Genomic DNA, 12,889 nt, shown 5'->3' with positions numbered 1-12,889 from the left:
TGGAGGCATCAAGGTCTAAAATTGGTCAGATGTACAAACAGTTGCCACTGTCACGTATAAATGGCAAAGTGTCTCAACATTGCTTGAAAGTTCTGGATAACGAGACGAAAAGGATGCGGGATTTGAGTTACCAGGTCCATGAACGGTGTGGATGTGCTATGCGTCTGACCCATGGTCTTCCATGTGCTTGCCAGATACATGATTCGATAGTTTCACAGACGGGATTGTATAGCAGCCAAATTCATTCTTTCTGGAAGATACTGGTTATTGGTGATGGTGTTAACATTCCTGAAGTGGTAAATGATTCGACCGAGGAGGTTGCACATTTTCGGTCCCTAATCGACGAAGTCATGGAAAGTGACCCGGCCGTACGTCGAAATGTAACACGAATCATTGAAGAGGAGCTACATCCAGATCATTCACACCTTGAAGAACCACATATCAACCTTAACACTCGTGGTCGACCGAAAAGAAATAACACCAGGCGTGATCGTAGCTATTTCGAGCATGTGAACCGTCAACACACTCAACGTGGTGGTGACCAAGAACCAGGTAATACTAAAATTCTATATTTAATATAAAAATATGTAAACTTAATACTTGTAGATTTACTAATAATTTATCTTTTAATTTTGTGTTATAGATCCAAGTGACATTAGTCAATGCAGGTATTTGAACTTGCTTCCAGCCCCAATGTTGCCGTACATTTCGTCTTGGAAGGATGTCATTGGTGATGGGAACTGTGGCTTTCGTTGTGTCGCCGACTTCTTCTTTGGCGATCAAAATAAGTGGTATGACGCTCGGGAAACAATAGCGAACGAGGTCGCTGGTCATCCTGATTTGTACGAACGGATTTACGGGCTTGGGCGAATTTGGATGAACGTGGAGCGTATTCGATGGGATGGTGGGGCTGTCGGGGAGCGGCATTGGATGGTTACAATTCAAGATTTATTTCCTATTGCTACGTGGTTCAACGCAAGGGTGATTTGTCTCGGAGTAGGCCTAGTACCAACTTGCTACTACCCATGCATCACAGTCTTACCGCTTAGGGCACGCAACGGGGTTCGGTCACCGACTCGAGAGTTTGTGATTGCTACAGTTGGTGGATCACATTTTATCCGTCTTGACCTTGTACCTGATTCACCACTCCCGCCGATCGCCGGTTGGTGGACGGAACACCACGAGGATAGTGTCAATGGATGGGATCAAGCATATCAATTGAGAAGGGACATGTGGGATGCATTAGTTAGGTAGTTTGTAATGTACATTCACTAACTTTGAACATTTGTAAGAAAATTAGATTTATGAAATTAGTTTTATATGTATTTGCTTTTAATCTAACATGATATGCAACAAAACATCAAATATAAAATAAAATAAGTGTCCAGTTTATACATTACATTTTTAAAAATAAAATACAAATAAGTTCATAACATAATTAAAACCATCACTAACAGAACATCTAATCAAAATAATCTAAAGTCCCATTTTTGACTTCCAATCAAATACAAGTTGCTCAGTCATTGTTCGAGTCTCACTCGACATTTCAGGATACTCAGCTAGTGCTCTTTGGTGAATCTCCATGGACTGACCCATCCACTGCAAATAAAACAATAACATATTATAACACAAAAATTAATAGAAGTCATTGTTAATATAATAATAAGCATTAATACTTACGTAATCAGTGTTAGTCCGCTCAGGCAGGTTGCTTGTAACTCCTGGACCCGGAGATACCCGCGGGTGAGAAAACCTGTACAGCCACTGCATGTAACCGAGCGCAACCGAAGGAGCTGCAGCACTAAGCCTGGGTAGGGCACCTAAAACAACACTCTGAGATACCCCAGGGACAAACCTGTTCCACATCACAACTGTCATCTCAGTCGGGAAGTCTACCCGATACATCTTCAAGTTAGTCGGCCTCTTGGCCTTCTCTGGCCTGATGATCTCGCGGGGAATGCCTTGCACGAAACCAAGCTGGCGCACCACTCTATCAGGCATGTACGGCTCAATGATGTTACGGTACTGGATGCAGCCAATGAATAAAGTGGGGGGCACTCGTAATGCAGGATCAGCTCCGTACGGTAGCCAGTTCACCTCACGGTCAGTAAGCGCGTCAATCCTAGTACGAAAAGCTAACAGGCGCTCCAGGTTCTTGCTAGGACATCCCGCTCCTACATCCCAAGCAGACACACGAGGCATTTGAAGGTCCCGGGTCAAGGTACCCTGCTGTGGCCGAAAGCACGGAAAGTACTCGTAAATCCACGCTTGCAGAAGCGTGAGACAACCAGCAATCGAATCAGCACCTTTCCGTGATGCCGGGCCCAATTGCCGATACAAGTAGGCCAGTGCAGCTGTTCCCCAAGCATACTCGTTAATAGGGACATCCGTGTGACATAGCTCGTGGAGGAAGGAAGGATGCGTACGGTTACCACTCTTGTCTACAAACAGTGTACCTCCAAGCACTAACCACAAGTATGCATCAAGCTGCTCACTAAAATCCCGGTCGACCGCCAATGTCGACTCAAAAATCTTATCAGTCAACACCCCACTACCCTGCCAAATGGTCTTTGTGCCGCAAACCTCAGACAGATCATCTGGAGTCATATCCATGGTGACCGAGCACTCGTCCCGTAACACGTCCGTGCTAGGAGTAGTGGACACCATATTGCCTGCAACCCGTAACCCAAGTATGTTGTACACGTCGTGCAGCAAGATCGTAATCTCCCAAAATGGCATGTGAAAGGTGTTCGTATCTGGCTGCCACCTCTCAACAAAAGCAGAAATCAACGGCCAATCAAGTCTCTTAAACATGAGGCCGGGCAAGTGAGACAACCAACTAGCATCAATCTCCGCAATGTCCTCCACAGATTGACGGCCTCGCCAAGTAAACAAGTCAGAACATAACTTTGTCCTACTCAAACAGCGTAAAACACTACGCTCCTGCTCCATCCAGATATACCGTGCCACGTGACCGCCAAAACTAGGGATAACTGACCCATCCTCAGGCCCACCCGGCATCGGTTCCTGCACTAACCATGCCTCTGCAGAGCTGGAAGTAGGCTGACTCGACCCACTACCAACAAATCTCCCAAACTGACCCCTATATACCATATGGAAATCCTGAGGGTCCTGTTCTTCATCCCGGTCACCAGCATGACTAGCCGAACATTCGTCTTCCTCGTCAGATATGGGTGCTCCACTTGCAGAGTACAAGGGCCGACTACTACCAGACTGTTGGTCTCTCGACCAACCACTAGTAGACCCGTATTGCTGCTGCTCGGGCTGAACCGGTGAAGATCGAGATGTCTGTCTCCTAACAGACGCATTCAGACGTCGTGATATTGCATGTCGAGCACCAGAACCCTCGATCTACATAAAATTAAAAAATAATCCGATTTTAGTAATAACAATAACCATAATAACCATAATAACAATAACAACAATAATAATAACAACAACAAAAACAACAACAAATACAAATTAACAACAACAAATATAACCTTAACAACAACAATAACTAACAACAACAACAACAACAACAAATACAAATTAACAACAACAATAACCATAATAACAATAATAATAACACTAATATCAACAACTATAATACTAATCATAATTAAAAATATTAATAATAGTACTACTAATAACACTAATAATAATATTATTATAACAACAACAACAAAAAAAAAAATAAATAAATAAACAACAACAATAACCATAAAAACCCTAATATCAAATTAGTTTAATAATAATACTAATCATATTTTTAAAAATAATAACACTAATAATAATAATAATAATAACAATAATAATAATAATAATATCAACAATAATAATAACAACAATAATAATAACACTAACCATAACACTTCAAAATAACAACAAAAATAACAAAATCCAAAAAAAAAAAAACAAATTAATAACAACAACAATAACCTTAACATTAATAATAAAAACCTAATATCAACAAAATAATAAAAATTATCATATTTTTTAAAATATAATAAGCACAATAATAACAACAACAATAATAATAATATCAACAATAATCACCATAACACTTCAAAATAACAAAAAAAAAAAACAAAATCCGAAAAAAAAAATAAAATTAACACTTTTATTAACGGGCCAAAAAAAAAAAAAAAAAAAAAAAAAAAAAAAAAAAATTGGAACTTCCGCCCAAAATTTCCGGAAGTTCCATGGAGGATCCGCCTGGAATTTCCGGATCCTCCATGGAACATCCGGAAATTCTGGGCGGATGTCACACTTCCGCCCAAAATTTCGGGATGTTCCATGGAGGATCCGGAAATTCCAGGCGGATCCTCCATGGAACTTCCGGAAATTTTGGGCGGAAGTTCCTGGGATCCGAAAAAAAAAAAATACCTCGTCTCCACCATCGCCGCCGCCGCCACCTCCGCCCCTGCCACCAGCGCCGCCGAAGGTCCTCCCTCCGAATCTCAGCCTAATCCGCCTCGAATCGCCCATTTTCTTTTGTGTTTATGATGATTGTTGTTTTTTTAAAAAACGAAGAACAATTTTGGAATTTTTTTTTAAATAAAAAAATTGTTTTAGAGAGTAAGAGAGTTAGAGAGAGAAGTAAAGAAGTGAGAAATGTTGGTCGGGAAGGAAAAAACCGTATTTATATATTAGGGGTAAAATTGGAATTTCAAGAAAAAAAGGGAGCGTTACCCGGTAAAATGGGAGCGACAAATAACAACACCCCTAGAAATACTTTCATCTAGATTGAATAGAATCCATGAACAAACCAGATCATTGCACCCAGTGGCGGAGCCAGGAATTTCCATCCGGGGGGACAAATGAACGTCGTATAGTCTGACAAAAATGTATGTTGAAAAAAAAAAACAATACTTGAATACATAATTAGTTAAACAATTTTGTCCAAAATACTTGCTAAAGAATCTAACATCATATACTAATATAAAAAAATTCGAATACTGACGGGTCTATAAAAAATTTACTTATGAGTTTGAATTTTAGACGAATTTGAACATATGATAATATATGAAATTAAATGCACTTATCATTGTTCCTTATTATACCTATACTTTATTGTTAAAAATAATGGAAGAGAAATTGTCTTACACATATCACATATATACAAAAAATTAAAGAAAGCAAAAAAAGTAAAAATGGTTTAACTAAAAAAAAAGGTAAAATAAAAAAAAAGTAATATAAAAAAGTAAACAAAAAATTACAGAAAGTGAAAACATAAAATGCTTTACTAAAAACTAAGGTAAATTGACCTTTCAAAAAAAAAGGTAAAATAAAAATAAAAAAAATAAAGTAAAAAGCTGCTAGGTAGGTATTGAACCCGGGTTGCGCAAGCTACTCTATTGGGGTTTTACCACTGCTCCATCTATCATGTTGTAACTATTATGGCGCATTAAATAATATTTATCTGATTTTTTTAAAGTGGGCTTGCCCCGGGCTGGCTCCGCCCCTGATTGCACCTTTCCTTTGAACTCAACAATCGATTCATCAAGTAGTCTAGAGTAAGTTCTACCGACAAATCCTGCCTTGTTCTTAGCTGACAACGTCAACAACATAGACCTTTTTCAACTAGTGAAACCATCACCATTGAACTTGAAGGAAACAAAGTTGTGCAGAGTTTGCATTTAGATGCTAGCAGGATTTTGATTCAGAGGTAGATTGGAAGAATTTTGTGTTGTTTCAATAGCCATTGCTTAATCAAGAACTCAAAGAAATAAAAAATAGGTTAAGGAAATTCAATGTAATAGTAAATCAAATTGGAAGAACCTTGATGAAATCAACTAAATTAGCTTCTACTTCAATCAAACAAGTAAAAGAATTCAGATTGCCATATTGAAGAAATCATAAAGGACTTCAAGTAATTGATGAAGAATTAATGGAAAAATCAAACAAAAAACTAGATTTCCAGCTCTAATACCATGTTAATTTGTGGAAAATTTGCGAAAAATAAGGAAGCAAAAGCTGAGAGAATTTTGATTGTGATTAGATAACTTATTTTACAAGCTAATTTAAGAGGAGTATATATACATCATTACATACAGAATCTAGTAGCTACTGTAAGAAAGCCAAAATAGCTGTAACTAACTTAACAAATATCTGTAACTAACTCCTTGAAATCTAGGGAATCAGTTATATAAAGTCCGAACGGGCATTTGTTGACTGTATGTGTCCTTCTGTAGCTGTAGCTGTAATCTGAGTAGCTTCAATATATTCCTTACATTATTTTGAGGTGCCTTAATCTCCAAATTAAGTCTAACCTGTACCGTAAAATACACACCTAGAAGGTCTAGAATTCTTATACACCTGTATGGAATTCGTGATCCTGAAATCCTATCTTACTAAACACGCAGATTCTGAGTTCAAACAACTTATAGCTTGGGGGAAATTTGTGGAGTTCCAGTGCCTATCGTAACATGGTTACGAGTAATTTCATTGACTGTACGACACCCACTTAGCGCCATGGTGAGCTCAAACTCATCACGAAGCATTTGAAGCACTTTTCGCACACCAGCTTCTCCATGAACTGCTAATGAAAAAACTATAGGCCTTCCAATCTGGAAACAAAGAGAGTTTTAAAACTTCTGAATATGGATAATAACTACCAGTAGGCTTTTATGTAGTTAAAATACGAGTGCAGTTACTAGTTTCACAAGCCAGTTTCATTGATAGCAATTTCAGTCAACTGATATATTAGAAAATTAGTATCTCTGCAACACATTTAGCTATAGATCCAAGTTACTGGAAACTTGATCACTAAGAATATAGCAAATATAGTTACTTACAAATACTCCAGAAGCTCCAAGTGCTAATGCTTTGAAAACATCTGTGCCACGACGAACACCACCATCCAAGAAAACAGGAATTCTACGCTCCACAGCTTTCACAATCTTCCATATGCAACAATGGGGAACATATGTAGGTATGTTAGAACTAGTATATCAAGCACTCCTAAGAATATTTATAATACAAATTCTACGTATAATTCTTTCCTTGTTCAGAGCTTTAATTATTTCTGTTACATTAATAGACATGATGGTCACACCGTACTAATGGCCTTGTTTTGTAATTAGTGAGTAGATGGTTGCATTGGCTGGTTAGACAGTTTCATTAGACGATTTGACATGTTGGTTAGTTGTATTAGTTATGTATACTCATTTGGCTAAAGTTTCACAGCCAGTATACATACAACATTCAATTTTCAAATTTTATTAAAATTAGAGAGTTGAGCACTACCAGGTCATTTTTTGTTTATCTTTGTCTCTATGCTTGTAGGAACGATGACATACAACATTAATGCGAAGTGGTATATTTTTGGGAGTTATTAATTTAATTGGAGAGCTTTGAAGTGGAAATAGATGCCTGCACTCGATTATAGAAAATCCGCCGTGCATACACTCTCCACAAATACAGAAAAAAGATGAATACAGAGAAAACTGAAAAGTATGCATCCGTGCAATGCAACAGAACTCAGGTCAGAAATCCCTATACCGTCATTAATTGCTTATTGGTTTTTGACCCTAGTGCTTATTGGTTGGTTGTAGGTTATTGATAGAGGTACATAACTCAAATGGAGCTTATTACATAACTTAAAAGGAGCTTTACCAAATCAGAAGCAAAGGTAAAATATCCAGATCTACAAATATACAGATTTATCAAGTGTATGGAGGTAAAATTAAAATACCTCTTCCAAAGCCATGATGGTTGCAGGAACAAAATCAAGTTGTCGAGCTCCATGGTTGGAGACGATGATTCCTGCTGCACCTGCTTGCACTGCCAGTCTCGCTGCTGACAAGAAAACTTTCTGACATAAAGGTCACACAAACATGATATAATAGAAATAGTATTTCCCTTATGAACTACACTTATCACAAATACAGTACTTACCATCCTCAGCAGTTAGCACACCTTTCAGCAAAATTGGCAACTTGGTGATGGTCTGAAGCCATTTTACATCCTGCAAAAGGTGTTAACAGGGAAAGATAACACATAAAACAATCTGCAGTGCAAAGAGCCAAAAAAAGGGCAAGTTATTTTGTTATTTACCTTCCAATTCAATGACCGATCAACTTGAATGGGACTGTCTGTCTGCTAGTTCATTCCAGAAAAAGATTGGGACTGTTATTTTCAATCTCTTGAAAGGTTACCAGTAGTCTTCTTTGATGTCTAACTTTCACTCACCTGATTAAGCATACCAAGATCCAGCCCCTCAAAGTTCTTTAATGTCAAGTGCTGTGGGAGAATAAATCTGCGAACGATGTTAAATTAAACTGTAAGATCATACTCACATGTTTATTCGTACTTATAGAAGTGAACTTAAACACAATATAACAGTAACAACTTTCTCCTTTCACCGTAGAAAGTAAGCAAAAAGACAGTAGAAATTATATAATTACCTGTTCTTAATATCTGCCTCCCTTCTACCTACCCTGGGTGTATCAACTGTGAGAACAATAGCTTTAAAACCAGCCTTCTCAGCTCGTTCAACAAGCTGTGCGACGATACTTCTGTCTTTCATTACCTTGATTATATGGATACATACAGTCATCACCAGCAGTTTAGCAGAAGCTTAAAGAAGACAAATTTTACATACAGACTAAGAAAATTAGGACTTTAAACTATATGCATTTTTGCACTATAATATTCTTCACCATGAACCAAAAATTGGAGATACAAGTTTGTATCTATGTTATGCTGCAATTTGTACAAAACAAAATACAAGACATTACATCAGGGCTAGCAGTTGAAAAAAAAAGAGTAGAATTTTGATGGCATACTGATATTCGTCCAGATTGTCACAATGTACATGAGAAAATAAATTTTAAGATTATGAATCTTTGACACAATCTTACAATTTAAGAGGACTTGAAAGTTGAAACCCGGAAATTCAGAAAACAGGTTCTTTGATACTGAATAAGCATATATTAATTTACAATTTGTTTTGCACTTATTATACTCACATAAAGCTGGAAAAATCGAATTCCTGGTCCAGTTGAGGCAACTTCTTCAATGCTAGATGTGGCTAATGTTGACAATGCCTGTACCAAATAATCACACATGCAAATCAAAGAATGAGTTTGACAGTCAGAAAAAGAGGAAGAATATTAAGGGAAGGAAATGTGAGTCCAAACCATAATTGTGCCAGCAGCGGATGCTGCCTTCGCTGTTGCCAATTCTCCTGCAAGAAAATGATCACTTCAAATAAAGGAGGATTTTCCAAAACAGTTACTTAAATTAGATTATAAAGTGTCTATTCATGATCATTAGCTCGAGAATAAACTCATATATCATAAATGGCTCATAAGACTAGAGTATTCATGATCATTAGCTTAAGATTTAACTCCTAGGTCCAAACACAGTCAGAATACCATTAATTACAGTATCATCTTCAGAACCATATTAATATATGATAGAGCATCAAGTTACATCATTTGATTCAAAGCATTAATCCAGTACTGCTTATAAAGTAAAATGAAATATCAGGTTGATTAAGCTTTTCTAAATTCAGATCTTAAATCCATTATCCATATGTCACCAAAACCTGCAGGCTACATGACTGCAGGTGTCTGTCGGCCTTGCAGGCATTAATTTTGACCAGCTATCCTGAAAACAAGAGTAGCAATAACAATACCAAATCTAAGAGTGAGGATACTATAAGAATCAATTGCATTAGTTTCAGCATAGAGGCATCAATAAATCAAAACACAGATTGACATATTAAAGTAGGATACTTGAAAATAAAAATGAACGTCAAGGACTTGAATTTTTACCTTCGGGGTGAGCCATTTTTTGCATAGCTGAAGGAGCAATCATGATTGGCATGGGAATCTTGAAATCCAAGACAGTTGTTGTAATGTCTATATGACTGACATCAATGAGGATGCGAGGCTGGAACCTGGATTTCATTGGGAGTAACTAATAAGTAAATTGCAATAGGCAGCCAAAGATATAGATATAGGTATAAGAGTATAAGAGGAATGCAAAAATAAATTTCAGATGTCACTTTTTATCTTATATATTAAAATTAATGATTTGTTAATGTTTCTAATATATCCTGGCACATGAAAGCTGCAAGTTATACTTGCAAATGGCACAAAAACTTAACACAGGTCAAATGACAAATGGTATGGAAATATTCAATAGAAGATAAAGAGTTCGACACTACATGAAAGAGAAACACATACAAAATCCTGGAAAATGCATTTCTGTTCTCTTCTAGAGTCCATTCATCTTCAGCACCTGATGCATAATAATCATATATCATCTTCGGCAGTCTCTCTTTTGCCAACTTATCATATTCAGAAACATTTGTTATCTCCATCACGCTGTTAACGACAGGCCAGCAATAGATTCAGTTGTATGATTTCCACTGAAAACAATAAAGCACTAAAGCATAAGATTATAACAAAAATTAAGAGCCAAATGAATCGATAATATAGTAGCAGCAGCGTTTTCAAGTTTATAATTGGCAATCAAAGAATTAATCCATCGAAGATGTGACTCGTTTAAAATATACAGTACGACCCTTTGGTGTAAGGGGTTCTGAAAAGCAGCTTCATCCTATAACTTCAACAACAGAAAGACTACTGATCAAACCAAAGAACCTAAAAGCCACCAATATGTATTTTCCAATTGCTACATTAGCTCTAAATTTTTGACAATTTAGTGGTGTCTTTATAATCCTTTTTCAAAGTATGTCAATAAGCCCAAGATGGTTTATATACTCTATCACGCCCCCTCACATGAGAGCCCTTTAGGTTTGAAATGTGGATGCGGCTTGGGCCTCCTCATATCCAATGCGAAATAAATTTCAATTCAAAAAAGAGGTAGATAAGATTTGAACCCGTGATTTTCAAGTCATGTTGGCTCCTGGCTCTCTAATATATTAAAGACCAGGATTAACTCAGCCAAAAACTTAAGCTGGTTGAAGGCCATGATCGGTTTATATACACTATCACCGTTCTTAATAAGAATTTAATAAGAAGCTGAAATGTTACACACGGAGAGATCACTCACAAGTCACAACAACAACGATATTTCCTTCAATATGTCATCTAGGGCTCCGTTTGGAAGGGTATAAAACATTTTCACTGAAAAGTGTTTTCTCATTTTACATTTTTTGGTTTGGTGTAATACATTAAAATGTAAAACTTGGGTGGAAAATCATTTTCCACCTTATTGGAAATATTTCCTCCCATTTTTTCCATCACAAGTGGAGGAAAAACATTTTTCCTCACAATTGATGTAATTGATTTTCAGTTCAACTAAACAATGAAAAATGCTTAAAATGGAAAATCATTTTACATGCAACCAAACAACGAAAAACCTCACTAAAAATGAATTTTCCATTGTAAAAGGTTTTCCATGAAAAACTATTTTCATATGAAGGAAATAATTTAACTTCATTAGGTGACAACGTTATCTCATGTATGGCAAACTTCTTCATTAAACCTCCTAATCTCATGGAAAATCTTAATAGTGTAAACTCTCTCCCCTTTTTTTTAGTGCTTGATGTTATTAGGATATATATATATATATATATATATATATATATATATATATATATATATATATATATATATATATATATATATATATATATATATAGCTCTTAGGCTACATACATATAAGCATTAAATATACCCTTAAAAATTGTATTAAATTAAGAATTCATGACAAAAACACGTGCAAATCAGTGTTATTAGTGTGTTTTTGTCGTGATTTTTTAAATTTAAATAATTTCCTAGAGTATTTTTTAATGCTTATATACAACCCTTAGGGCTATGTATAGCATTTTCCTTATTAAAAAAACATATAACAGGGAAAATAATCACTAAGTTCAATTTAGAATTTAAATAACTTAATCTCTAATCCCAAAATTTGTATTATATTCTATGTTTGATTGATCATCTAGAATAAAAATAACTTGAGCTAAAAAATGAAATTATTACTTGCACCTTGTTAAAAATTAATTATTAAGTATATACAACCTTTTAAAAATACCAGCAACGAATTGAATCATACCACTACGTACAATTTTTTTCTTTTCAATTAATTTACAAAAATTCGAAATTACTGCGAAATTAGTAAACGAGATTGAAGAATCAAAAGCGGACAATATATTCTGCTAACCATAGTTGATAAAAATAAAAACAAAGTTGTGAATTATAAAGTAAAAATTAATAAACAATAAAAAAAACAAAATACGTAGTAGTTGAAGAGAAACATTATTAGAGGATTGGTGTGACTAACCTGAATTAGTGTCCAAGAGAAAACGAGAGTGTTTGAACCAATACTGCAAAAAAAAATAAAAATGAATCGGGGTATCTTCAGTTTTATATTCAAAGTGGCTGCTATTAGTACAGTGGTACGACGAATAAGATGGCGGGCGGCTAAATTTTTTTACTCCGTGTAGTGTAGTTACCAAATCGTGTTTTGTCACGTTTACTTAAAATTACTCCCTCCGTCCCCTTTTGATAGTCCCTTATGGACATTTTTCACGGGAATTAATAAACACAAATAAGAATAGAAAAAGTTTATTAAAAAGTAAATTGACTTTGGGTATGCAAAAAAGTAGTGAGAGAAAGTAATAAAAGTACATGGGAAAACAAAATTTACATGGGAAATTTAAATTTGTATAAGTATTGTTGCAAATTGGAGGGAATTTTGGTAAAAAATTAATATTAATGGTTGTTGGAAAAAACAAATGGGGTGAATATTTTGGGACTAAAATTTGCTCATAAGAGACTATGAAAAGGGGACGGAGGGAGTATTATTTATGAAATAACATTATTTTTAACACAAATTTTTAAAAAGGGTGTACAATAATTATTGTACATAGGGATGTCAGCGGGGCGGGTCAAGTAGGAGACCC

The 12,889-nt window shown here is 35.8% G+C and overlaps 1 protein-coding gene across 2 annotated transcripts; it reads right to left on the bottom strand.

Annotated features, from left to right (window-relative positions):
• Window positions 1-5,934: 5,934 nt before the first annotated feature.
• LOC145612029 (glycolate oxidase 1-like) lies at window positions 5,935-12,333 on the bottom strand. 2 transcript variants are annotated; one of them, XM_081667407.1, is made up of 12 exons: window positions 12,268-12,333; window positions 10,200-10,384; window positions 9,786-9,910; window positions 9,147-9,193; window positions 8,976-9,053; window positions 8,412-8,536; window positions 8,197-8,263; window positions 8,062-8,103; window positions 7,903-7,972; window positions 7,700-7,800; window positions 6,801-6,905; window positions 5,935-6,572 (listed from the first exon to the last, which is right to left on the bottom strand). In XM_081667407.1, the coding sequence occupies exons 2-12, from the start codon at window positions 10,334-10,336 to the stop codon at window positions 6,387-6,389; spliced, it is 1,083 nt and encodes a 360-aa protein (XP_081523533.1). In that variant the 5' UTR covers window positions 10,337-10,384; window positions 12,268-12,333; the 3' UTR covers window positions 5,935-6,386. The 2 variants fall into 2 exon arrangements, with proteins under 2 accessions (XP_081523533.1, XP_081523532.1); XM_081667406.1 differs by lacking the exon at window positions 12,268-12,333 and having other exon boundaries at window positions 10,200-10,401.
• Between the last annotated feature and the right edge of the window lie 556 nt (window positions 12,334-12,889).

The sequence above is a fragment of the Chenopodium album genome, chromosome 24 (genome assembly GCF_948465745.1).
Source record: "Chenopodium album chromosome 24, dcCheAlbu1.1, whole genome shotgun sequence".
NCBI classification, from domain to species: Eukaryota; Viridiplantae; Streptophyta; class Magnoliopsida; order Caryophyllales; family Amaranthaceae; genus Chenopodium; species Chenopodium album.
Note: the sequence above shows the minus strand (reverse complement) of the source record. Positions and strands in the feature narration are given on the sequence as shown.